General features: G+C 32.0%; 5 protein-coding genes across 5 annotated transcripts; 3 read left to right on the top strand and 2 right to left on the bottom strand.

Moving 5' to 3' along the window:
• Positions 1–1076: 1076 nt before the first annotated feature.
• On the top strand, positions 1077–1376 carry PHYBLDRAFT_108374 (hypothetical protein; the record flags this gene model as incomplete). The annotated part of the gene is made up of 1 exon (XM_018428049.1): positions 1077–1376. A coding segment is annotated over one exon (300 nt), but the record flags the coding sequence as incomplete, so codon positions are not given.
• A 2771-nt stretch (positions 1377–4147) lies between these two features.
• On the top strand, positions 4148–6505 carry PHYBLDRAFT_154528 (hypothetical protein; the record flags this gene model as incomplete). The annotated part of the gene is made up of 5 exons (XM_018433333.1): positions 4148–4469; positions 4611–5261; positions 5360–5552; positions 5712–6019; positions 6141–6505. The coding sequence occupies 5 exons, from the start codon at positions 4148–4150 to the stop codon at positions 6503–6505; spliced, it is 1839 nt and encodes a 612-aa protein (XP_018295400.1).
• A 5969-nt stretch (positions 6506–12474) lies between these two features.
• PHYBLDRAFT_131104 (hypothetical protein) lies at positions 12475–13874 on the bottom strand (the record flags this gene model as incomplete). Its single annotated transcript, XM_018429403.1, has 5 exons — positions 12475–12838; positions 13111–13150; positions 13212–13441; positions 13505–13629; positions 13740–13874. 5 exons carry the CDS (start codon positions 13872–13874, stop codon positions 12517–12519), a joined length of 852 nt encoding a protein of 283 aa, XP_018295399.1. The 3' UTR covers positions 12475–12516.
• Positions 13875–14938: 1064 nt separating this feature from the next.
• PHYBLDRAFT_185470 (cyclin) lies at positions 14939–16929 on the bottom strand (the record flags this gene model as incomplete). The annotated part of the gene is made up of 2 exons (XM_018439080.1): positions 14939–16444; positions 16794–16929. 2 exons carry the CDS (start codon positions 16927–16929, stop codon positions 15510–15512), a joined length of 1071 nt encoding a protein of 356 aa, XP_018295398.1. The 3' UTR covers positions 14939–15509.
• Positions 16930–21115: 4186 nt separating this feature from the next.
• Positions 21116–22807, top strand: PHYBLDRAFT_179827 (zinc finger, A20-type transcription factor). Its single transcript, XM_018438216.1, has 5 exons — positions 21116–21197; positions 21318–21464; positions 21789–22099; positions 22413–22527; positions 22632–22807. Exons 2-5 carry the CDS (start codon positions 21338–21340, stop codon positions 22709–22711), a joined length of 633 nt encoding a protein of 210 aa, XP_018295397.1. The 5' UTR covers positions 21116–21197; positions 21318–21337; the 3' UTR covers positions 22712–22807.
• Positions 22808–23609: the final 802 nt, after the last annotated feature.

The raw sequence follows: 23609 nt of genomic DNA, 5'->3' as shown, positions 1-23609 counted from the left end.
GATTCAGTAGAATGTTGAAATCCTGATCCAAGGCACAGAAAACATACACGCATACATACATATATACACACATCTCTATTATTATTCTTTACCTTGGGCTAGATATCCCCTTGTTCTTTTTCTTCTCTTTCTTTCTTTCTCTCTTCTTCTTTCATTTCTCACATACACCCACACTTTCCCTCTACGGCTATATTCCTTCTACTTCTATTTTGCTTAGATTTTGTTACCATTACAATAATTAAAACAAAAAGCAAAAAAAAAATAAGTTCTTCTTCAAGATGTTTAAAAAAGAACAAATGGACGCCTACCAAGGGGTATCAATTGATCACAAAGGTACACCATACAAGCAACAGATACATCGCTATTACTGTCCACCTAGTGTCACACAGCATAATCCTCTGTAAGCTAATTTTTTTTGATATTGTTCATCAAGTCCCTCTCTAATAATATTAACAACAGAAATTCCATGCAGAGGTTCGAATTTCAAAATGGCAAGAGCCCTTTATTATTATAATAAGTTTTCAGAGTAGATATATTCATATAGTCCCTCTCTCCTCTCCCTTTTCTTTTTATATATTTCTGTGTATATATATATATATATATAATTTTGTATGTATGTATTAACGTTTTTAGTTTGAGTTTTTTATAGATCAACAGAAAAAACCAAGGTCATGTACAAGGATTTTCTGCTGTGGGTGTCTTGGGTGTCTTCCTACCTGGACTCGGTGGATATGTTGTTTTCTGTTTTTGTGTATCATTGGTCTTGCAATCATAGCCGGTGTTTTGGTTGCATTGTTCAAGGTGCCTGTGATCCAGTTCAACGGACCTACAGACGATCCAAACGGCCTTGCTCCTTTTGAACAAAGTCTTGACAGTTCGTCTTTTATTATTCGAACAGGTCTCAAGATTGGAGTAGTAAATCCGAATATTGAAAGTGCATATTTTGAGGCAATCAAAGCAGTAGTAAGTGATTTCAAGTTAGACTTTGTAGAAATCTTTTCTCTCTATCTCTCTCTCTTTTGGTGTGGATGTATATGGGTGTAGACTTTTTGTTTCTTATTCTTCTTGGTTAGGCTTATTATCCCACTTCCCCTGATATTCCGGTTGGAGGAGGTGTTGTTGAGAAATTAAAGATTGATGCCCAGGGAACTACGAATTTTACGTTTCCATTTCATGTCCAATACGACGCAGCACAAGACAGTGATCAGAGAATGCTAATGGATATATCAAGTAAATGTGGTCTTTTGGGTGGTCCAAAACAGAACATAGTTATTCTTTATGACTTGACACCTACAATTCGTGTTTTGAGTGTCCCATTTTCATTCACTATTCGTGACAAGGTTAACCTCCCATGCCCTATTAAGGTAAGGTTTTGAAATCGACCAGATAATTTTGGTTTTCTGTTAAAGAACAAGAAACACACATATATATATAATAGCGAGTTATTCTTTTGCTTGTTTGTTTGATTACTTATTTGTTTATTTTTATTAGGATGGCCAATTACATACACCTGGTCATTAAATTTGTACATTAAATCATCCAAACAAATCTGGGGATAGGATGGATTAGCACATCATTTAAGATTCATCCGCCTTGTTGTTCATAGTAACTACTCTTTATATATATATATATCTGGTGAAACTTTTAATTTTTATTGAATATACACACAAGCAATATAATTCACTGTTATAATTATAATTATTATTACTATTATTCTTTAAAAGATCTTATACATTGATATATATAGCATCTCAATATTTTCAAATGGAATTTACATTATTGATCATTTACAAGCTTATTTAACAATATTGACGGTCATAAAGTACAAGACAGAATGAAACGATACGAGGCAATATTGGACAAGATGAGACAAAATTCCATATGAATAAGTATTATTCCAGCTATATTGTTTTTCTATGCTTTTGAAACACAACTATATTTTATCGCATTTTCTCTTTCTTAAAAAAGAGCTGTTATTTAGCTTGTACATACTAAATACTCGGTATTCAATTCAGTGAAATATTTAGTAACCAGCTTGTATGATCAGTATTTAGATATTATGGTAATAATAGAAGCTAAATTTTCTGCCTATTGGATATAAAAGGGGGAGGAACTGAGAAGGTGTGCGGGTACCTTGTGCTTGTATAATTTCTTTTGTGTGTATGTGTGTTTGACTGATTTCATCAAGTACTCCTAAACCTATTCTGTTTTTGGTGTGGTGTATTTATATCTTTGAATTTGATCTTAACTTGTGAGTGCATATGTTTCTGTATTGCCAATGCACACAAATGTATCTATTTAGATGATTACTATTTCGCATATGTATATAAAAGATATAAATAACCTTTTTCTATATACAAATATTGTTTAGTAATTTACGTAGATGGTTATTTGATACATATCAAGAAATAACAATTAGTGCAATTTGTACTTTATATTTCGTATTTTTTGTATCCTATTGCACTATATCCAATCTTATTGTATTCTACGCCCTATCAAATTACGAGGCTGCCGACATAGTACTTTATCTATATCTATCTTATGCCCTCTCTGAAAGCTTCTTTGTACAGACTATCTATATGCGAGGCTTAGGGGGAAATCTAAAGAAGAATAAGAGATGTTCTGTACACTGCTCTTGGGAATAGAGCTCTTGTTATCATACTTTGATGTATACAACTACTCTGATAAGTAGAATAAAATGAAACCTCGTTGTTTCTATTACAATTACAAATATTATATACGTATGTATTTCATATCTCTTATGTCTTGGGGAATATTTAACCAATGTTTCTGTATGTATATAATTCTCACAGTGTGTAAATAACAATGTTGAACAACATCCCTAATCCCCCGAGGTGGCATCTAATAAGGTTTGAACTTTCTTCCTTATTTCTTGTATCACTAACACAGATTGTCGTACTTGCAACAATTATATTTTATCTTTTTTTTTTATCATTTGAAATGCCGTCTACTAGTAAATCAGAATTTCAGTTGACAAGCGCGGTTCACAGCTGTCATTTTACAGATAAAATAGCTTATAAAATAAGAGAAAAGAAACCAGAAAATATCTTTATTTTTTTTTCTAATTCTCAATGTACTTGTGTTTAGGTGAGCATGCGTGTTTGTGTTTGTGCGCTTATGTATGTGGCTCCCGGTTCCTAAGCTGGTGACGCCATGTAAATACATTTATATATAAGGCATTCCACCGTGTCAAAAAAAAGGCTGCCTACGAAACAAATAAGACCAATAAAAGTTCCTGTTTAGTGAATCTATATGATGTAGATGTTCTATAAACTGCAAGAATCAGATTTGCCTAATGGCAGTTTAGACTTAATTTTATCCGTCCATTTATCTGAAGAATTGGGGAAGAAAATGATGATGATAATGATACCAGAAGCATATATGTGTATAAATCATTACTTAACCACTACCGAATCCCACAAATGAGTTTGTAGTAGATAAACATTTTTACATCAAAATACAGAATTATATTAGGCACAGATAAACTCACCCACAGAAGAGCTTCAAGACCCTTCCCTCTCTCCTTCACTCCTTCTATCTAGTAACCTCTACCCCAACAAAATACAAAGACAGATATAAAGCTAGATAGATAGAAAGAGAGAAATCCCTATGTAACAAAATATAATATTATTTCTTTGCCTTGTAAAAAGAGGTTCAAATTCAAATTCAAATTCAAGTATTAAATTATTTAGCTAGCAAGATTGAATACAAAATCTTAGTAAAATAGAGTCAGTCAGTCAGCCAACCCGAGAATATAGAAAATATATATTACCCAGAGTGTGGAAATAGACTAAAGAAAATCCAACCAGATGGATTTAAAGAAAATGATAATAAAATTGTGTATTATGAATTATTTATTTTGAAAAGAATGGATTGGTTGATTGGCCTGCTATGCCGTGGGAAAATGAGACTGTCTTCTTGCCAGTAAGATTTATTTATTTTTATAAAATTAAAAAAAAAGAGACTTGGAAAATTCTTGATAATAATCTTTAAATAAGTATATATATATTTCCTCTTTCTTTCACTTTCACTCTCTTCCTTTCTTCCTTCCTCCCTTCCTTCTATTTCATTCTTTTATAAGATAAGATTTAATTGAACCGTTCAAGCAGCTATTTTCAACAAATAAATGCATGCCCTCAAGAGATTTCCCCGGCTTTTGGCTGCTCAACCGGCAAGATTAAGAATAATCAATCAATTTCCAAAGATCCTCCCCCGTGTCACACCTCGCTTGTACTCCACTGCTCCTGCCCAGAATACCTCTGCCCAGACTGCTCCAAGCACAGACCCTTCCACAGATCACCATGCGGTTGTATCCACCTTTGATCTATTCTCTATCGGTGTCGGCCCTTCCTCCTCTCATACCGTTGGTCCTATGCGGGCTGCAAAGATTTTTATCAACGATCTCAAGGATCACAAAGTACTTGAGCGTGTCCACACACTCCGCGTCGGTAAGACATAGATTTAGAAATCCCAGGTGCAACCAACAACCAACAACCAACCACACACAAAAGAAAATATTTTATTCGATCGTCAAAACTAATTATAGTTTTTTTTTGGTTGCTGCTGCTGTTGAATAAAAATACAAAAAGATATGTTTGGTTCATTGGCCTTGACAGGTAAAGGCCATGGAACACCAGAAGCAATTCTGATGGGCATTGAAGGTGAAACTCCAGACATGGTCGAAACCACGACCATCAAATCACGAGTAGAAGACATCCACACAAATAAATCCATCCGATTGGACGGCACCCACCGCATCAACTTTGATCCCGAGAAGCACTTGATCTTCAACTACTTCAAGGCACTACCCCAACACCCAAACGGACTGAGATTCTGCGCCTACGATGAGTCGGCAAACATGGTCGCCACAAATGAGTACTTTAGCATCGGCGGTGGATTTGTTGTTAATGCCGCAACACAGCTGGATCATGGTGAGAATGTGTACTATAAGCAAGACATTACCGATGAAACAAAGGAAACAAAATCCAAGGCCAAGGCTGTTGCCGAGGCCGAGGCCGTGGCTGAGCGTACACAGCAGGATATTGCCGTGGTTGCTTTGCCCTTCAAGAACTCTGAAGAACTGCTGGCTGTCTGCAAGAGAGAAAACATGACAATTGCTCAGGTTGTCTATGAAAACGAACTCAAGTGGTCTACACCTGAAGAAATCAGAGAAAAACTGCTTAGAATCTGGAACACTATGGATGAAAGTATTCGTAATGGTGTCATGGCATCTCCTCATGGTAAGAAACAAACAAAAAAAAAAGATAATTATCTGATTATAATTATTATTTGTATGTACTAATCAATATATATTTTTTTAATTCTATTGTGTATATAGACTATTTACCTGGTGGTCTCAACGTTCGTCGTCGTGCACCTGCTCTGTACAGCAAACTTCTCAAGGGACTCTATGGCCCAGTTGCTACTCAGCCCACATACAGCGACAACCAAATTCCCCTCCCTGGATCCATTCAACCTACCGGATCAGCACTCAATTCATCACAAGCATCCCCAGATACCCCGTTCCCCTTGTCACTCTCTGTACTTCCCAAACGTCAACGCAAGAGATTCTTCCTTCCAGGTAAACTTGGTTGATCATCAAAATATTATATAATGTGGATATTATGGGGGCGTATTTTATTTTCTTTTCTTTTCTTTTTACTACTTAAAATAAAATGAAGCAAAACAAGAAGAAGAAAACTCGCGGCTCTAATTCATACTCATACCTATACTCATCCTCATGTTCATGCTTCTGTTTTTTTTTCCTACCTTTTAGCTCTCGACTATCTTTCGGTTTATGCAATTGCTGTCAATGAAGAGAATGCATGTGGTGGTCGTGTCGTGACTGCACCTACTAATGGTGCTGCCGGTACAATTCCTTCTGTACTAAAATACTACCTCGAATTTATTTCCGAAAACCCTGAAAAAGATGTTATGGAATTCTTACTGACCACTTCAGCAATCGGTATGCTCTTCAAGCGAGGAGCCAGTATTTCTGGTGAGTTGTTGTTTGGGATAGACAATGTTTTATTTTATTTCTTTCAAAATAATAATAATAATAATAATAATTTATTAATTATTCTATCTATTGTTTTTTTTAAAAAAAAAATAATCTACAGCTGCCGAGGTTGGATGTCAAGGTGAAGTTGGCGTGGCTTGCTCCATGGCTGCTGCTGGATTTACGGCTGTCATGGGTGGGTCTGTTGACCAGGTAGAGAATGCGGCCGAGATTGGTATGGAACATAACCTGGGTCTGACCTGCGATCCTATTGGAGGCCTTGTCCAAGTGCCTTGTATTGAACGCAACGCCTTGGCAGCCGTAAAGGCCATTGCGGCTGCTCAGTTGGCATTGAACGGAGAAGGTGACCATCGTGTGTCACTCGATCAGGTCATTGAAACAATGCGACAGACCGGTCTTGACATGATGTCGAAATACAAGGAAACAAGTCAAGGTGGTTTGGCAGTTAATGTTCCTATGTGCTAAGCACACACATGCACGCACACGCAAAATCTCACCCAAATTACAAAAAAACCAAAGCTCATCAAAGCATATTATATATTTTATATATATGTTTCAACATTACTTTTGTACAATTCTTTTCTTTTTATTTTTCTTCATTCATTCATACAGTCATATATATATATATACTTTAAAAATATATAAAAAAAATTAAATATATATAAAAAAAGCAAAAAATAATAATATGTGGATAAGTATGATATGTATATATATATATATCAAAAATCTTGTCTTTTATTTGTTAACTCCAATAGTGAATGTTAATCAGTGTAGAATACACTGTTACTGAAAAAAAAATACCCAGCCTCTTTAATGTGTTTTAACTTAATTAAATATTATATATGTATACAGGCTTTTGAGCTCTTTCTTTCTTTTGACTTTGACAGTTTCATTTTGTGTATTAAACGCTATTTTTTTTTGGCTTTATAGAGCTAACAAACTATATTCATTATATCAAGTGAAAAGAAAATGTTAATGAGTGAATTTCCTTTGCAATAAGGGTGTTTCAATTGTTTTCAAGAATTTATACTTTTATAACCGGTGCTTTAATATGAAAAATTATTGGCTTTCGATGATTTGAAAATTCAGAGAACGCGATTTTTTTGATTTTTTTTTTTTTTTTAGCGACAAAAAAAAAAAGGAAAGTTATGCGATATTGGTTTCTTATTTGTTTTAATAGCCGATTAATTATAATACAGTAGCCGATAAAATATTGGTGCGTCCATGAAAGCGCAATAATTAGAGTACCGAAAATGCCCTTTTTTTTTTTTCACAATAACAAAACAAAAAAAAAGGTGCATTACCAAAAGTAGTATACCACGACAAGTTCTGACAAACACCAGTTCAGATACAAGATCTTTGTTCTTTCTTATTAGTTTTCTTTGAATTCTTTATATTCTTTATTCTCTTCTAATGATATTCAGATTGCTTAGTCAACAGTATTCATCTATATTATACATAGAAATTTTAGTCAGATAGTAGAATCAAGATAGATTTTACAAATGGGGTAGTGCTCTTGAAAGAAAGAAATAAAAAAAAATTAAAAAAAAAGATCAAATTATTTTTACGAGACACCAGAATCTTAATAGTAAGAATAAGAATCGGTGGTTCCAATCATAATGATATATTATTATTTTTTGTATTGAAACATTCACACACTTTCATGACAGTGCTTATTTCTATTTTATCTTTTTTTCTTCTTCTTCTTCTTCTTCTTTATTTCTTACTTTCAATAATGACAGGTTACGCAGGGCTGAGGAGAAGATGAAAAGAAAAGAAGAAGAAAAAGAATAGGGTACTACCAAGATCAGCAAAAAAAAGAAATACAAAAAAAAATTGTTAATATTGGGAAAAAAAAACGAAAAGATAGTATAGGGTACCCTTCATAAAGACAATAGAAAAATAGAGAGAGAAAAATATCAAAAGAAACTCAACTCAAGGTTATTTTTTTTCAGACTTTAACAATTAGCCTCTTCCCCCCCCCTCCCCCCCCCCCATCCTTACCGCCTCTTCTCCGAATACCGGGAATATTACAAAGAACAAAAAAAAACAAAGAAATTGGTTTTGTTTTACAACATTGACGAGAACAAAACCAAAACTCTGACATTAATATTAATGTCATTATCAAGAAAGTCATTAGTAGCCGCAGCAGCGTCAGGAGGATTGAGGACTCAATGGACACTAGAGATATATATATATATATATTTAAAAAAAAAAAGGAAAGCTCCCCATGCCCTTCATCTTTCTATTCCTCTTTTTCCTCCATTAATTTTGATTGGATAGAGAGCAAGAAAACCCCCAACTCATCCCAAGTAATTCAACAAGTTCTACTTTATGCATTTGATTGACCAAGTCAGCCAGTTAGTCAGTCAGTAACTATTGAGGTTGTGTACATTCTTAAGTTTATTACGAGTATTAATAGAGTCCAATGTATCACTTGGCTGAATAATATACATATATGTATATATATGTATATATAGGTTCTTCAAAAAAAAATGGCTCCTAAAAACGTCTTTTCTACATACTTCTTGAATGCTATAGACACATGAACTGCTTTGTTTAAATGCAATGATTAATAATTTGTATATTGTCTTTCTTCAAGTATATTCTTTGCTCAGCTGCCAAGATTAGTCGTGTGTTTGTAATAACATGTTGATAAATAATAATACATAAAGAGAAAGGACTGAGCATGGGTTCATAAGCACGATCCTCGTTATTATTATTATTTTATATATATATATATATATATATATATATCTTTGGTTACCTCGACAATGCTATAATTGTGCTTTGATTTGTGGCTCGTCTTGTTCAACCAGGCTCGCACTGACTCTTTTCTCCGGGACTTCCTTATACAAACACAGCACGGAATCTTTTGCTTTTGGTTAACAATTGCGATGATAATTGTGGGGTATTGGTATGAATACGGATTTAGGCATGAGTATAGGTATGGGTATTGACTATTGATGATACACACATACACAAGTTACATTCTCTTTAGAGAAGAATTCTGTAGTTATAGACATTCCCGCCTATTACTAATACTTCTTCTTCTTCGCTCTCTCTCTTTTTTAATTCTTTCTTCCAACTCTTATCTACTGTTTTTTTTTTTTTTGGTTTTTGTATTGTGCTTTTCTTTTTATGTGAAATACGGTTGCACCAATCAGTTGTCTAACCTGGACCATTTACAATACGGTTGAACTTTCTTCTTTTTATTATTCAAATTGTGTTCATGTACATTATATAGGAGAAAGATGAAGTAAGCGTTGATTGTCAAACACATTGGACTCCTAAAGGTAGACATGGTCAATAAGCAAACGAGTCTTTTATCATCATTGTAATGTATAAATATGTATAGATTACAAAGTATGTTTTCCATGATTGTTTCACATTCCTGCTTTTGATTATTCTGACACATTTTAACAACCAGGGTGCGTATTTTGTATGATAGTATTACAGTACCGATAAATAACAAAATGCTAATAAAAGTACATCTATATATCTATAAAGAAATAAAGACCTTCATCTACTATATACCATATACTCTATAGTATAAACTAAAGGCACTTAGATCCCCCCATTAAACATGTATCGTGCTTATCAAGACGACTACGCAACCAACAGGAATGAGTTTTAAAGTAATATAAATACGCAACTCATACAACTTACGCAATACATTGTGCCTTTATACTCTATTTGTATGTGTATGATATATGTATATCATATTAAAGAAGAAAGGCACAGGTGTTGTGTGCACTGGTTTTTATAAAAGAGTAACAAGACATGAATATTAAATCATTAATAATAACACCAATCACTAGACGTAAATGATATGATGCTACTCAGCAGTTACATGTTTTAAGAAGAAGAAAATAACAACAATGTTAACTTACGCACACGTACACACGCGCACACATGTGTATCTTTTACTTGTATTTTGGTCTGTCTGTGTCTATTAGATTCAGGTACAAAGACATTTTGGTTTATAATGATATTGTAAAGAATCTTAATATAAACTACTGCTGTGCTTCTAATTAGATTGTTACAAAGATAATATCGTATAGAATCTATTGGACAACTTTGTCTTCTTCTTTATTTATTAAATATACTAAAATATAATATAATATAAAGGGAGACACATTAAATCCACCTCTTTGGCTTTTGCACACCCCTTGAGGAGTCCATAAAATATAAAATAAAAAAAAAATACAATAATTTCCGCAGTCTTTTTTTTTTTTTTTCTTTTCTTTTAATTAATTTATTTCTTATTTTTTAACTTTTTCTCGACTTTCAAACTCCCGGTAACATTCTCCTTTTTAGGAAATTGCTTAATATAAAGTCATACTCTTTGTATTCTATTTTTAGATATAAGCAACAGTGTGTGAGAGTAAGAGATGGATATAGAAAGTGAAAAAGAGATGAAATAAATAAATAAAAAAAAATTGTACACAAAAATTACGTATATGTTAAAAAAAGAAAATTATACATCTATCAAGACCATCTTTGAAATCAAACCAAATCAAAATCCATCTTTGAAATCCTATCTAGATATCTCTTTCTCTATTCCATTATGGTACGAGCTGTTACACTCGAATGGCTTTGGTTTCCTACTTCTTTTGTAATATTATTTATATATCTGCACATAATTTTTATATCAAAAAAGAATAAAAGAAAAAAAGAGAGAGAAGGTCTGGAAATGTGGAAAATGTAATCATCCAGTACAATTGATGATTTGGTTTATTTATTGGCTTTTATTTTATTTTTATTTCCTTATAGTCTGTAAATGGAAAATTCCAACTACCGAAAGAAATAGCATTAAATATTGACCAATCATTTAAAGTTCAGATATCCTTTTTGTGTGTATATGTTTTATTTTTATTTTTTCGAAAAAAAAAAAGATCAAAATAAATTACATAGCTTTTAGAGGTTATTCTGAACACCCCCTTACTGGCTATAATCACCTTTCTTATTTATGACCTCAATTCTTCTAATACTTTAAATAATAACAATGGTGATGATAATAAGGAATTAATATTCAAAACAAGAACAAATCTCTATCCTAGTCGATCTATATACTTTAATTAGGAAACCTAATTATCTCTAGTATTGTTTTGTAAGCAAAGGTTTTGATTACAAACCAATTAATAATTAAGCAACAACAACAACAAAAAAGTAAGTCTTTGAATTTATTTTTTGATTTTATTTTTGGGGGTGGTGTACGAATGGAGATCTCTTCACGTATTGGACCTAATGATAATATGTTACTAGTCTTAATATTCGCTTTGTATTATTCTTCAGAGCCTTCAAATAATACTCGGTAGACGGGTAAATCACACCCTTCATAAAACAAATACAAACAAATATAGAAAAAGAAAACCAAATAAAAAGCTAAATTGGTTCATTTTATTTTATTTGTTTTTGCTTTCTTGAGATCTTTATTCGGATATACTTGGCATATACCTACTATGTATTTTTCTTTACTTTGTTGAAGATGAGCCAAAAACCGAACCGAACCAAATCAAGAAAATAATAATAATAATAAAAAGAAAAAAATCTCGAGAATGTTCTCTATAATTCTTTATCTTACGAATTCTATTTATTTCTTCCAATAGAATTTTATGTATTAGATATAGAACAAATTCTATACAATTCCTACTGTGTTCGGTTGATTTCTTGGTTAGACATGTACATATATGGATGACTTGGATAGTTTGTGTTATGATGTGGTGTAGCATAGCATAACATAGCATACAATAATGTTCCTACATATATTATATAATTTATTTATTTAAAGAATAAAATGGGGAAATCCAAGAAATGCTTGACCAAGAAGAAAATAAAGGTAACTTTCTATTACGCGTATTCTATAATTTATATGCATGGATATGTGTATGAATATGGGATGCACGCGTGTGTTGTTAGGTTGGGCGGAGTATTGTTGCTATGGATTTTAAAGTCCAAGGATGGTAATAATAATTGAAGAGAGGAAGAGCAAGTTTTTATAAAGTGCGCGGAACGAATATAGGATTGGAAAGGTATACGTAAGAATTCGGTTACTCGAATGATTGGTGATTCAAACCAAAGAAATCTATTTTTCTTTCATTTATTGAGCCTTAAATAAATAAAATAAAAAAAGTTCAAAAAGAAATATGACTCATTAAATTAGGTACAAAATTATCTACTCCAAAAATTGTACTTTGTAGAATTATGTTATTTGAAGAAAATATTCTTTTATTCACTCTGGACCACATCTCCATTTGTTACACTACTTACATATTATATACAGTCAAAAATGAGCAACACAAAAAAAAAATATATATATATAAAAAGTTTAACTGCGCCGCCACCTTTTTTTTTTTAAAAATAAAATAAAATAATATTAACGTTGCACGAAATTGGACTTTTTTTCTCACGGGGCCCAGCGGACAATCAAAAAGAATATAGAATACAAAATTTTATTTATTTATATGTATTGTTTAAAATTTGTATTGCTTTTTGACCAAGGCATCAAAGGATTCAACATTGACTGCGTAGGCACGGATGAAATCTGCTTCCATGTGGTGCATCTTGCTGCCAACCAGGACAAGGGAATGAAGGGGACCCCCGAAATCAACCTCGAGCAATTCACTCAATGAACCAGCCACAATCTGTTCGGTAGAGGTACCAATTCTTGCGCAACCAATGGCCAATGATTCAGGAGTACAGATACCCTGTTTACGGTTCTCCTCAATTTCAAGCAATTGCTCAACAGCCTGGTTTACAGTCATGTAACGTGGGGGTTCATAGATTTTACGACCTCTTTTTATATATATATATATAGTTTATATATATATATAATTAAATACATACATTCATTCATTGATTCATTCATTTATACATTCATTCATTCATACAAAGATAGATAGATTTATATATGTTTTATTATTTATTTATTTATTTATTTATTCATATTCATATTCACATTCTTTATTCTAAGCTAGCTGATTGGCTGACTATTATCTACATATCTACATATCTACTTATTGAATATTACATATATACATTAAAAAAAATAGAAAAAGATAATTTACCTTGCCATATTTTCGATACTCTGTTCCTTGACCTTGATATCTATAATACATATAGATTAAAAAAAAATTAATAATTAATAATTAATATATTTATATATTACCCAAAAGGCACAGGGTGTGCAATCCAATGTTGTGGTTCTCAATAATGCGGTCATAGAAACTGTCGGGGCGCCAGGTGTCAGTGAAAAAGACGATTGAAATTGTCTGACCAAAGTTGTAAAGCTGGAGTCCACAAGCACCAACGGCATTCATAATAGAAGCGTTGTGGATCACCTGAACAGGAATGTTCATCTCACGAGCACGAATGACAAGATCAGTATGTGTAGTAGCACTAAACAAAACCAAATATATATATTAGTATTATTGTTACCTACACAAAGAAAAAGAAACTCACCCATAGGGATCACCAACTACCAAAAAACTGACGTTGATTTTGTCTGCATTGGCAAGAATGGCATCACTTTCGGTTTCAACCATCTCACGATCAGCAATAACGACTTCTTTTCCATAGTAAGCTTCCTTTAAAAAGAAAGAAAGAATATTGTATGTAGTTAAGTAGAAAATAAGAAAGAAAGAAAAAAGGAAAAACAATTCAAATAATAGATGTATAGGTTTCTTGTTGATCCTACCAATTTTTCCTTTCCAACAGTCAGAATAGAGGTGTATGCTTCGAGATAGATACGTTCACTGCCTTTGACGGCCTGAAGACCCTTGACAGTGATATCTGTCTCGTCAGATAAACCTAATCCTACAATATAAAGCATTTCTTATAAAGCAAAAAAAAAAAAACAAAAAAAAATAATAATAATTATACTATGTAAGAGAGAGAGAGATTTGTGGCTTAAAATAATAATAACAATAATAAGACATGACAATCACTGTCTCGAAAGATGCTTTGTGGTATCGGCTGCCTAATTTGGAAATCTTTTCCTATTTTAAATGCCAGTGTATAAAAAAGTCTTATAGACACACATAATACACAGAAGAGATAAGTGAGATCTACGTTTGAACAATAAGAAAAAAAAATATATATAAAAAATTTTAAGCTATATCGCTTCCTCCCCCCCACTATAGATTACCTTAATATTTTGTCTTTCTGCATTTCTGCATTTCTTTCTGTAATTCTATCCGGCCATTCGTTTATCTATTTTATTATTTGTATTGGAGCTGTCAAAAACCGAAAAATGTACTCATTAAGCTTTTTTTATTTATTTTTTTATTCATTATTTGTTAATTGATATTATTATAAGAAGAAGAAGAAAAAAAAAAGGTGCTCTTTCATTTCATTTTTCTATATTAACTTTTTTTTTTTTGGTTTTTTTTGGGGGGTAGTTCTTTCTATATAATTATAGTAGTAATGGTAAAGAGGTAAAGAAAAGGAGGGGTAATAAAGGCATACATTCATACAATATATATGTAGATATATAGATATATACATTCTTTTTTTTTTCATAGCTATATAAATAAAGTTATAATTATTTGAAATAATTGGTATGGTTATGATTATGATTATGATTTTCATTATCGTTATAACAATGGCTTTAAATAAGAATCATAAGAATTTTATATAAAGAAGAAGAAAAGAAGAAGTATGTATATATCTATATATCTATTATGTGTATATATAATTTTTTTAAGAAAAAAGAAGGACATAAAGGAATGAATGAATGAATGAATGAATGAATGTAGTTTGTGTTTTTGAATAGAATTTGATTATATGATTTTTTTTTGTTCTTTTTCCTACTTTCTTTCTTTCTTTCTTTCTTTTTTTTTATGATAAAAAAATAAATAAATACCGCCTGTTAACCAAAGATCATTATTTTTTTTTGGAAAAGATTCTTCTTGTATAAAGATATATTTTAAGAAAATAAAAGATAGCAATGCAAAGAAGAAGCATGAGAGGGGTTTGTTAAAGAAATAATGAACAAGAAGCAAGAAGTAAGGAGTAAGGAACAAATGAGGAGGAGGAATAATAGTAGTAGTAGTAGTAAGTAGTATTACCTAATAGAAATAGAAAATATAAAAGAGTAGAATAAAAATACAATAGAGGAGGAATATATGTATATATTATGTGTGTGTGTGAGAGAGAGAGGGAGATTTGATATAAAATATAGAAAGAAATGAACAGAAAGAAATAATAATAATAAAAAAAAAGAGCACCTTTTTTTTTTAGTTTTTTTTTGTTTTTTTATCCATTCATCTTTTTTTTGATTTTTTTTATATAAAAAGACTTCTTTAAACATCTTTTTGTACTTCTTTAAAGCAACACAAAAAAGAAGCAAGAGAAATCTTTTTGAAAAAAAAATTAAATCAGATAGATAGACAAATAAAGAAATAAAGAAAGGAAAAAAAAAGAGGTACGTCACTATACAATAAAGAAAGTAGGATAGACAAAATGTTTAAACACGGATACGTCTTTTGATGGTGGGAATACTGGACTGATGGTGATGGTGAAGATCGTCGGTATCTTGAAGCTTTCGCTTAAGAGTAGGTTCAGGAGGAGAAGGAAGACCACTGGTACCAGTGGTAGGACACGATGAAGAAATGTTGGAAATTGCACCACAAACTGATGCATTGGTCTCAACTGGAGTGGCCATACCATGATGGAATGAAGTGGGCTCACTGGCAGCAATTGCAGCTGTTTTGTTGAGTCCAAGTCCAAGGCCAAGACCGAGACCGAGGCCAAGACAATTCAAGGCTGCTTCTTGTTCGGGAGATTGGGTTGGGGTGTAGGTAGGTGTTGCTAGCGACAAGGAATTGGGTGAGAGTCCAACAATTGCCGATCCAGAGACATGTCCGTTCTTGGTCTTGATATTTGTTGTTGTTGTCGTCGTCGTTGTCGTAGTGGTGGTTGTAGGTGCACATTTCTTTTGGTTGGTCGATGACAATGGCTGCATCTTGAGATGATTCTGGAGCATGTCCATCCACTGGTCGTAGGTGTCTTTCTTAACATAAAGACGATAGTCCAAAAGCTGGAGCATCACTTGTTCGGCGTGATTGATCTCGTGCACGGCCAGACCGCTAACTTTGCTCCATGCAGAGTTTTTGTAGGTCTTGTCGTGAAGGAACTTGTGTGCGCAAATAAGAGAAGCTAAAAACATGCGTCTGCCACAGGCCATGTAGACATCGTCGCTTTCGTGTCTGGCGTGAACTCTGGGACGTACTCTGAACAGGTAAAAGATTGCAAGTTGCAGGGTAGAGTGGGTGGTACGAGAATGTTTGAGGATATGGTGGAGGAAGGTATTAAGGTTTGCGATAGGGCGATGAGCAGCCCCAGTTGAGGGGGTACGAATAGCATTGGGCCAAATTGAGGCAATTGCCTGAACAGTCACGTCTACAAATAGAAATCAAGACAAGGTGATTATTATTATTATTTTCATTCATTCATTCATTCATTCATTTAAATATATTAAGTACTTTAAAATTATATGTATAATTATTTAATTGTATTGTTCTTTAGGGTGCGATAAAGAAAAATATATAACCATAACCATACTCATTATAGATAACGCACATATATACACACACACACACACACATACACAAAGACAAAGGCATGGAGATATGGACAATGATGCAGTGCTTCTCTTGTATGTGTGTGTGTGTGTGTGTGTGTGTGTGTGTTTGTAATTTTTCAGGTGTAGGTTGTGGGTTGTATTATTGTGTGGCTAGTTGATGCTTACCGACAAGAGCGTTGACGTAGATACGTTGGTGTTCATGATATTGTTCCTGATATTGTTGCTTCTGCTGTTGGGTTTGGGGTTGGGTCTGCTTCGGCTGCTCTTGCTGCTGTTGCTGAGGATATTGCTGGTTGTTCATGATACTGTTGTTTTTGGCTTGATACTGTTGATACTCCTGCTGCTGCTGCTGCTGCTGCTGTTGTTGTTGTTGCTGGCACTGATACTGGTCATGATAATGTTGATGATGAAGAGGCTGTTGTTGTTGTTGAATGGGATATGGGGTTTGTTGATCAAGCACACGTTTGTCACTATGGGTAGGTTCAGGAGTAGGAAGCATAGTCGTGGTGGTGTGGTTGATCAAGAGTGAAACCAAGAGAGGGTTGGAAGGGTATTTATGGGAATGGTTCGCACCAATAGGATGCGCAGCAACACTCGTAGCAAGTGTGACTGCTTGCGCAGCTGATGTAAAAAGAGTCATTTGTGTATCTTTGGGGGGTGTGAGTAAGAAAGAGAAAGTGTGCGTATGTGTTTGTGTGTGGGTGAGCGGTTTTGTGAAAGGGATCGTGTAGTTCAAAATTTAAGGTGTATTTAGTGGACTTGGTTGTAATGGGGGGTGCGGATTGGTGTTCTTTTATATTTATATAATACAATATTATATATAAATATATGTATGTATATATTTAGGGTCGGAACTAATACTACAAATGGGATTTTTTTGCTGTGCGTTTTGCTGTGCGTTTTTGTATTTTTTTTTCTTTTCTTTTCTTTTCTTTTTTTTTTACTGCGTAAAAATAATAAGAAAATAAAAATTATAAAAAGATATATAGATTTTGAAAGAGTGAATTGAATTATTATTATTATTATTTACTTTTTACGGAATATTTTGGCAATGAAGCCAAGAGTATTTTTAGGCGATAATGGAAAACATGTACAAATATGGGAGAGGGAAGAAGTATAAAATAAGAAATAAAAAGAAAAAAAAAAGAAAAAAGAAGGTTGTTAAGTAAGATATGGAAAAGGTACAAAGATAAAAGGAGTTCGTTTTTTGCTATTGGTCTTTAGAAGAAGAAGGAAATTTTTTTTTAGATGTAGATTGATAGGTGCAGGCAAGAGACTAGAAGAAAGAGAAAGGGAAAGAAAACAGGTAAGCAAGCAAACAAGCGAGTGAGCGAGCAAGCAAACAAAAAAATTAAAATAAAAAATAGGGAACGAATCGGAAAAGCAATAAAAATTATCCATTATGATGCTTTTCTCTTAGCTTGTGTGAGTCACCATAACCCTTTTTTTTTTTTATTTTTTTTCCTATGGTTTGGAAATCACAAAATCCATTTAGAATCAGAATGTTAATTTCTTATTCGTTCAAACCCCCTCCTTTTTTTTTTCTATTATTATTAGAATATAAATTATATAAAATAAAATTCTTAGTAAGAAAATTAATTGGCACTCTGGAATTAGCTGATGGTATTATTGTGGCGTGCTTCTTGCACCAGATAAAATTATCTTCTACCCTTGCAATCTAATATGTATTTCTATATACATCTATAATCTCAATACAATATCTTAAGCTTGGCAATCAATTCCTCTTTTCTTTTTTTTTTTTTATAAAGGAGATATTCATATTTATGTTCAATCCGCAGCAAAGCAAATATTACACTATTACATTGAACATATCTTTAAAGCTTATATTTTATTTTATTTTTGAAAAAGAGTGTTTCAATTAGAGTCGTTTTTATTTTATTTTATTTTTTCACTTTATGTTTGTATTTACAGTTGGACTCTTTTTTTATTATTATTATTATTTATTTTATTTCTATTATCTTTATAGGTTAGTTACCAATTATTTTGTCATCTTGTCATATTGTTTGACTTACAAACAATAAAGTAAATAGGGACTTGGGTGTATATAAGGGTGTACAGTCAGAAAAAGAAAAGAAAAAAAAAGAAAGTATAAGAAAACCTTGGGTTACACACTGTACCAGATTCCTTACTTGTGACAATTTGTGACAAATGAAGATTTAATCATTCATTGGATTCTCACTGTAAGAAATGGTAGGATTTATAATTCCGACTCGTAACTTCTGCTATTTAAAAATCAGAATTTAAAAGATCGATCACGTAACTTGTGCAGCCAATCGAATGTAACTTTTTTTTTTTTTTTTTTTTTTTAGCCTATTAGTTTTAACTTTCTGCCAAATACGACTTACGGGATTTCAGATTATTTTTGCATCTAATCCAATCAGATATTCTAAATATGGGAGTTTTGTGTCTCTTTTAGGTATCTCTATTCTTCTTATAATTGGTTTAACAAATGCATGATATTTTATTGATCAAAATTAATAAAAATATATAAAGAAGTACTGATTTATATGATATTAGTAACAGTTCAATCTACAAAATTTGCTATCAAGTATACACATATATCTATTGTTTCTAATAAAGTATGCGAGTAATCTTTATATATTTTTAAATAAATTAATTACATACACAATAGACATTCCTGGATATCCCATCCCTTGTTTTTGAAAAAAAAGAGAGAGAGAGAGAATAGGCTTGATTTTTGAAGAAATGCTTAACGGACAAATGACATGGAAATTTTAAGGATTTCTTAATTTTCCACTTCATTTGTCCATTAAATCGCATCGACCAAGAAAAATGTATAAAACAATCACTGGAAATTAAATCTCCGTTAAAAATGAATATGAATGAAAGAAATTTATTTTCCCACCAGATAACGCGTGGTCTAATATCAGGGGGTGGTCAAATGAATATTGTATATATATATAGCTTTTTAAAAGTAAAAAAAATGATAATAATTAATATTAAATGTATAATGTTTATTGGTTTTTAATAATATTAACAATTCTTTGGGTATATTGAAATCCTAATAAAATAATTTTTTTAATTTTTTTTTAATGCTAAATAATAATAACATATTTCTTGCGTTTAGAATTACACAAGAATGCATATTTGTTGTATCGCCACTTAAATACCAAGTTGAATGTAAAATACGTATTTTAAAAAAGTAATCTCCTATTAAATCCTAGACTTCTGGGTTATCGTACTTTTGAAAATAGAAGGATACGCATAATTGCGCTTTTTTTGCGAGCGGTGCTTATACTGAGTGTGTCTGTGGTTTTAAATGATATTAAATGATAATTATTTCGAATTGCTTCTAATAATAGATTTATTATTTTTGTGTGTTTGTGATTTTTAATTTAAATATCTGATATCGAAAAAAAAAATCACAAACACAAAGGAGAAAAGCCATGTATGCTTTTTATTTTTTGAGATATCTGTCTGTCTAGTGAATATCAATACTAATTTATATTTATAATACTACAAAATATGCTTTAAATACTTTTGCCAAGAATTAGCATTTTTATTATTATTATTATTATTTTTATATATAATATAATATAATATATGTTATGGCTAATAGCAATTATGTTAGTTTATCAATAAAACGCCCTTTAATAAAGATTGCTGATTATTGTTTATTGATTTATTACACTATTAATTTTAAAGAAGTGACGCTGATACTGATGCTTGATCTTAATTTATTTTTATAATATAAAAAAAAAAGAAAAACTTCTTAATTGCTAGCAGCAATCACGTCACAGGTAGTGTGAATAATGCAGCGAACCATTTTATTTTTATTTTATTTAATCAATTCAATAGCAATAATACCAGTAATTGATTTAGCATTTTTTTTTATATATTTTATTTGACCTTCTAGGTTTCATAACCAAATGCACCAGATCCCCCGTATCGGATGTTATATTTGATTTGATTTGATTTGATTTTATTATCAACTGTTATAGTGTATAAAATGAATGAATGAATGAATGAATGAATGAATAAATAAAAGTAAAATTGTACATACTACTACTTTTTTTTTTTCTATTCCTAGTCCACACCAAATTTGTACAATATATAATAAAGATTCTTAATATTGCCTCCTTTTAGAACCACAGCTACAATTTTCAGCTACCGTTACATAAGTTACAGTTACGGTTACTATAAGTTTACTACAGCAGTAAGAACAAACAGTAACAACTATTCACAACTCAAAAGGTAAAAAGGCATCATTACTAAATGTATTTCTTAGCTTACCATACATTCCACCTACTTGACCAAAGGATTTACAAATATCAAGATAAATCACTCACTCACTGTTTATTCAATTCAATTTATTGACTCCTTGCAGACGTTGTACGACAAAAGCAGTCAAGACATTTTAGAAAAGGGTGTGGAATCTAAAATGGTCTAGTTATCTTTTATTTTCTTTTTTTTTTCTTTCTTTCTTTCTCTTTCTTTCTTACTTACTTACTTTGACTCATCTTGCTTCATTCTCATATATAAATATATCTCTTGTCCTTTCTCTCTCTTTTTTTTTGTTTGTCTTGGGTATACTTACATCTCCTTACCTCTTTATATAATATATATATATACATTCTCAATCTCATTACAAATTACAAATTACAAATTACAAATTACCAATCAATAAATCTTTTTTTTTTTTAATAGAAATTATATAATCATCAAGGATGGAAGATAACAATGCTCTCAATGGCCCTACACCTTGCACAGCTGGCTGCGGTTTCTATGGAAGCAAGATTTACAACCAGATGTGCTCTAAATGCTTTAAAGAACAAGAAGCACAAAATAAGCAAGGTTAGATAATCTCAATTGCTTTCTTTTTAAAAAGATACCAAAAGTAGAAGAAAAAGAGAAAAGAAGGACAATAAAACTAATTATTATTATTATTATTCATTTACCTCTTGTTTCATTTTATATTATACATTGTATATACATACATAAATACATCTTTACCTTTACCTTTACCTTTACCTTTATATTCATACTTATGTCTATGCTTTATTTGTTGTATATTTTTATTTATTTATTTATTATATATCAATAATAAATATCAATAATCAATATCCTTAAAAAAAAACATCAACAACATCAACAACATCAACAACATCAACCACACAGGTCAAGTAGAATTGCCTAATGCCAAAGAGATGAATGCTTTGTTGGGATCATCGGAAGTTATTCCATTGCCAGCTAAAAAGGAAAAGGAAACAGAACCGACTTCTAAACCGGTTGAAGCCAAAGACAAAGACAAAGACAAAGCCAAAGCCAACACCGATGCCAAAGAAAAAGACAAAGACAAAGACACAGACACAGACAAAGATACGACCAAAGATACAGTCAAAGTCAAAGAAGGTGCAGAACAAGAAAAAGAAAAAGAACCCAGTCCGGTCCAGAAGTCAAAGGGACGTTGCTTCATTTGTCGCCTCAAGGTAAAAACAATATATACAGAATTTTATCAATTTCTTTCTTTCTTTGTTTGTTTGTTTGTTTTGGCTGGTGTTGTATGTGTATGTATAGAGTGTAGACGCACGCACTCTTATAGCATCACACTACAAACGCATATAAAGAAAAGAAAGAGATATGTGTGTCTTTAAAGAAGTCCAAAAGTGTGCATATGAATGATATCAAGACAATTGTCATGAGTATAATCACAACAATAACAATAATAAGCAAACCAATCTATTTACTAATATGTATATGTATATTATATGTCTGTGTGTTTGTTGTTTCAAATGACTGTAGATTCCTCTGGCCAAACAACTGAGTAACAAGTGCCGTTGTGAATATGTGTTTTGTGATTCTCATCGTTTCCCAGATAAGCACAACTGTGAATTTGATCATGCCTCAATGGACAAGGGTAATTTTTACTTTACTTTATTGTTATTATGGGATGTATTACTAAATATATATAATAATAATAATAATGTACGTAATCATTATCAATTGTATTGTATTTTATAGGTATTCTTGCCAAAAACAACCCAAAGCTCAATGACAGGCCGCGTGGAGGAAGATCTTTCCAACGTCTTGATAGTCTTTAAAAGACATCAAGTCTAAGAACACGAACAAACAACAATAATAACGATGATGAATTACAGCAGAACTCATCTTACACACACACATATATATATATATATATATATTACACACATTACACACATTACACAGACAGGCAGGCAGGCAATCAAGCAAGCAGGCAAGCAGGCAAGCAGGCAGAGAGATAGATAGAAACATACAGAATCCCTCTCTATCTCACTCTTTATCTCTTTCTTTATCCCCTTTACCTTTACTTTTTTTTGTTTCCCCCCCCCCCCCCCCCTTTCTCCCAAATCCAAATCACACATCCCCTTTTCACCTACCCCCTTTCCTATATTTTTTTTACACAAGAAATCATAAAGCACATTTTTTAAACAAGCTTCATTATCGAAACAACTCTATGTGGGTGTATGTCTATTAACAGTGAGAAATAAGTGGTAAAATAGACAGATATATAGGTTAATTGATATATAATATATCTATAGAAATAAAATAAAAAGGTACAGAAAAATAATAACAAGAGAAACCATTTAGTATAGCCCAGGACAGGACAGGGCAGTGCAGTATAGTAATGCTTGGTTGCGAATGAATTTAGCATCAAATTACAGTTTGGCATATGCTTTGTACCCCACCAGATGCAAAGAATACATCTATAAAATCAATGCCAAAATGAATATGAGTATAACACCCGGCTTACCTTGGTTTGTCGCCCCCCTTCCTCTGCCCTACACTACACTATCCTGATATACCCCGCTATGCCCTGCTCTATTCTGTTTTGTTCTCTTACCTCCAAAGTTTCGTTTTTATTTTAGGTACTAATTTTTATCTATTTGTCTAATTATTCTTTTGATGCTTAGACTTTTTATATATATATAGGTACCCGGTTTTGGTTTTTAGCTTTAG

Source organism: Phycomyces blakesleeanus (genome assembly GCF_001638985.1).
Source record: "Phycomyces blakesleeanus NRRL 1555(-) unplaced genomic scaffold PHYBLscaffold_4, whole genome shotgun sequence".
NCBI lineage: Eukaryota > Fungi > Mucoromycota > Mucoromycetes > Mucorales > Phycomycetaceae > Phycomyces > Phycomyces blakesleeanus.
This window is presented reverse-complemented; position numbering and strand designations above follow the sequence as displayed.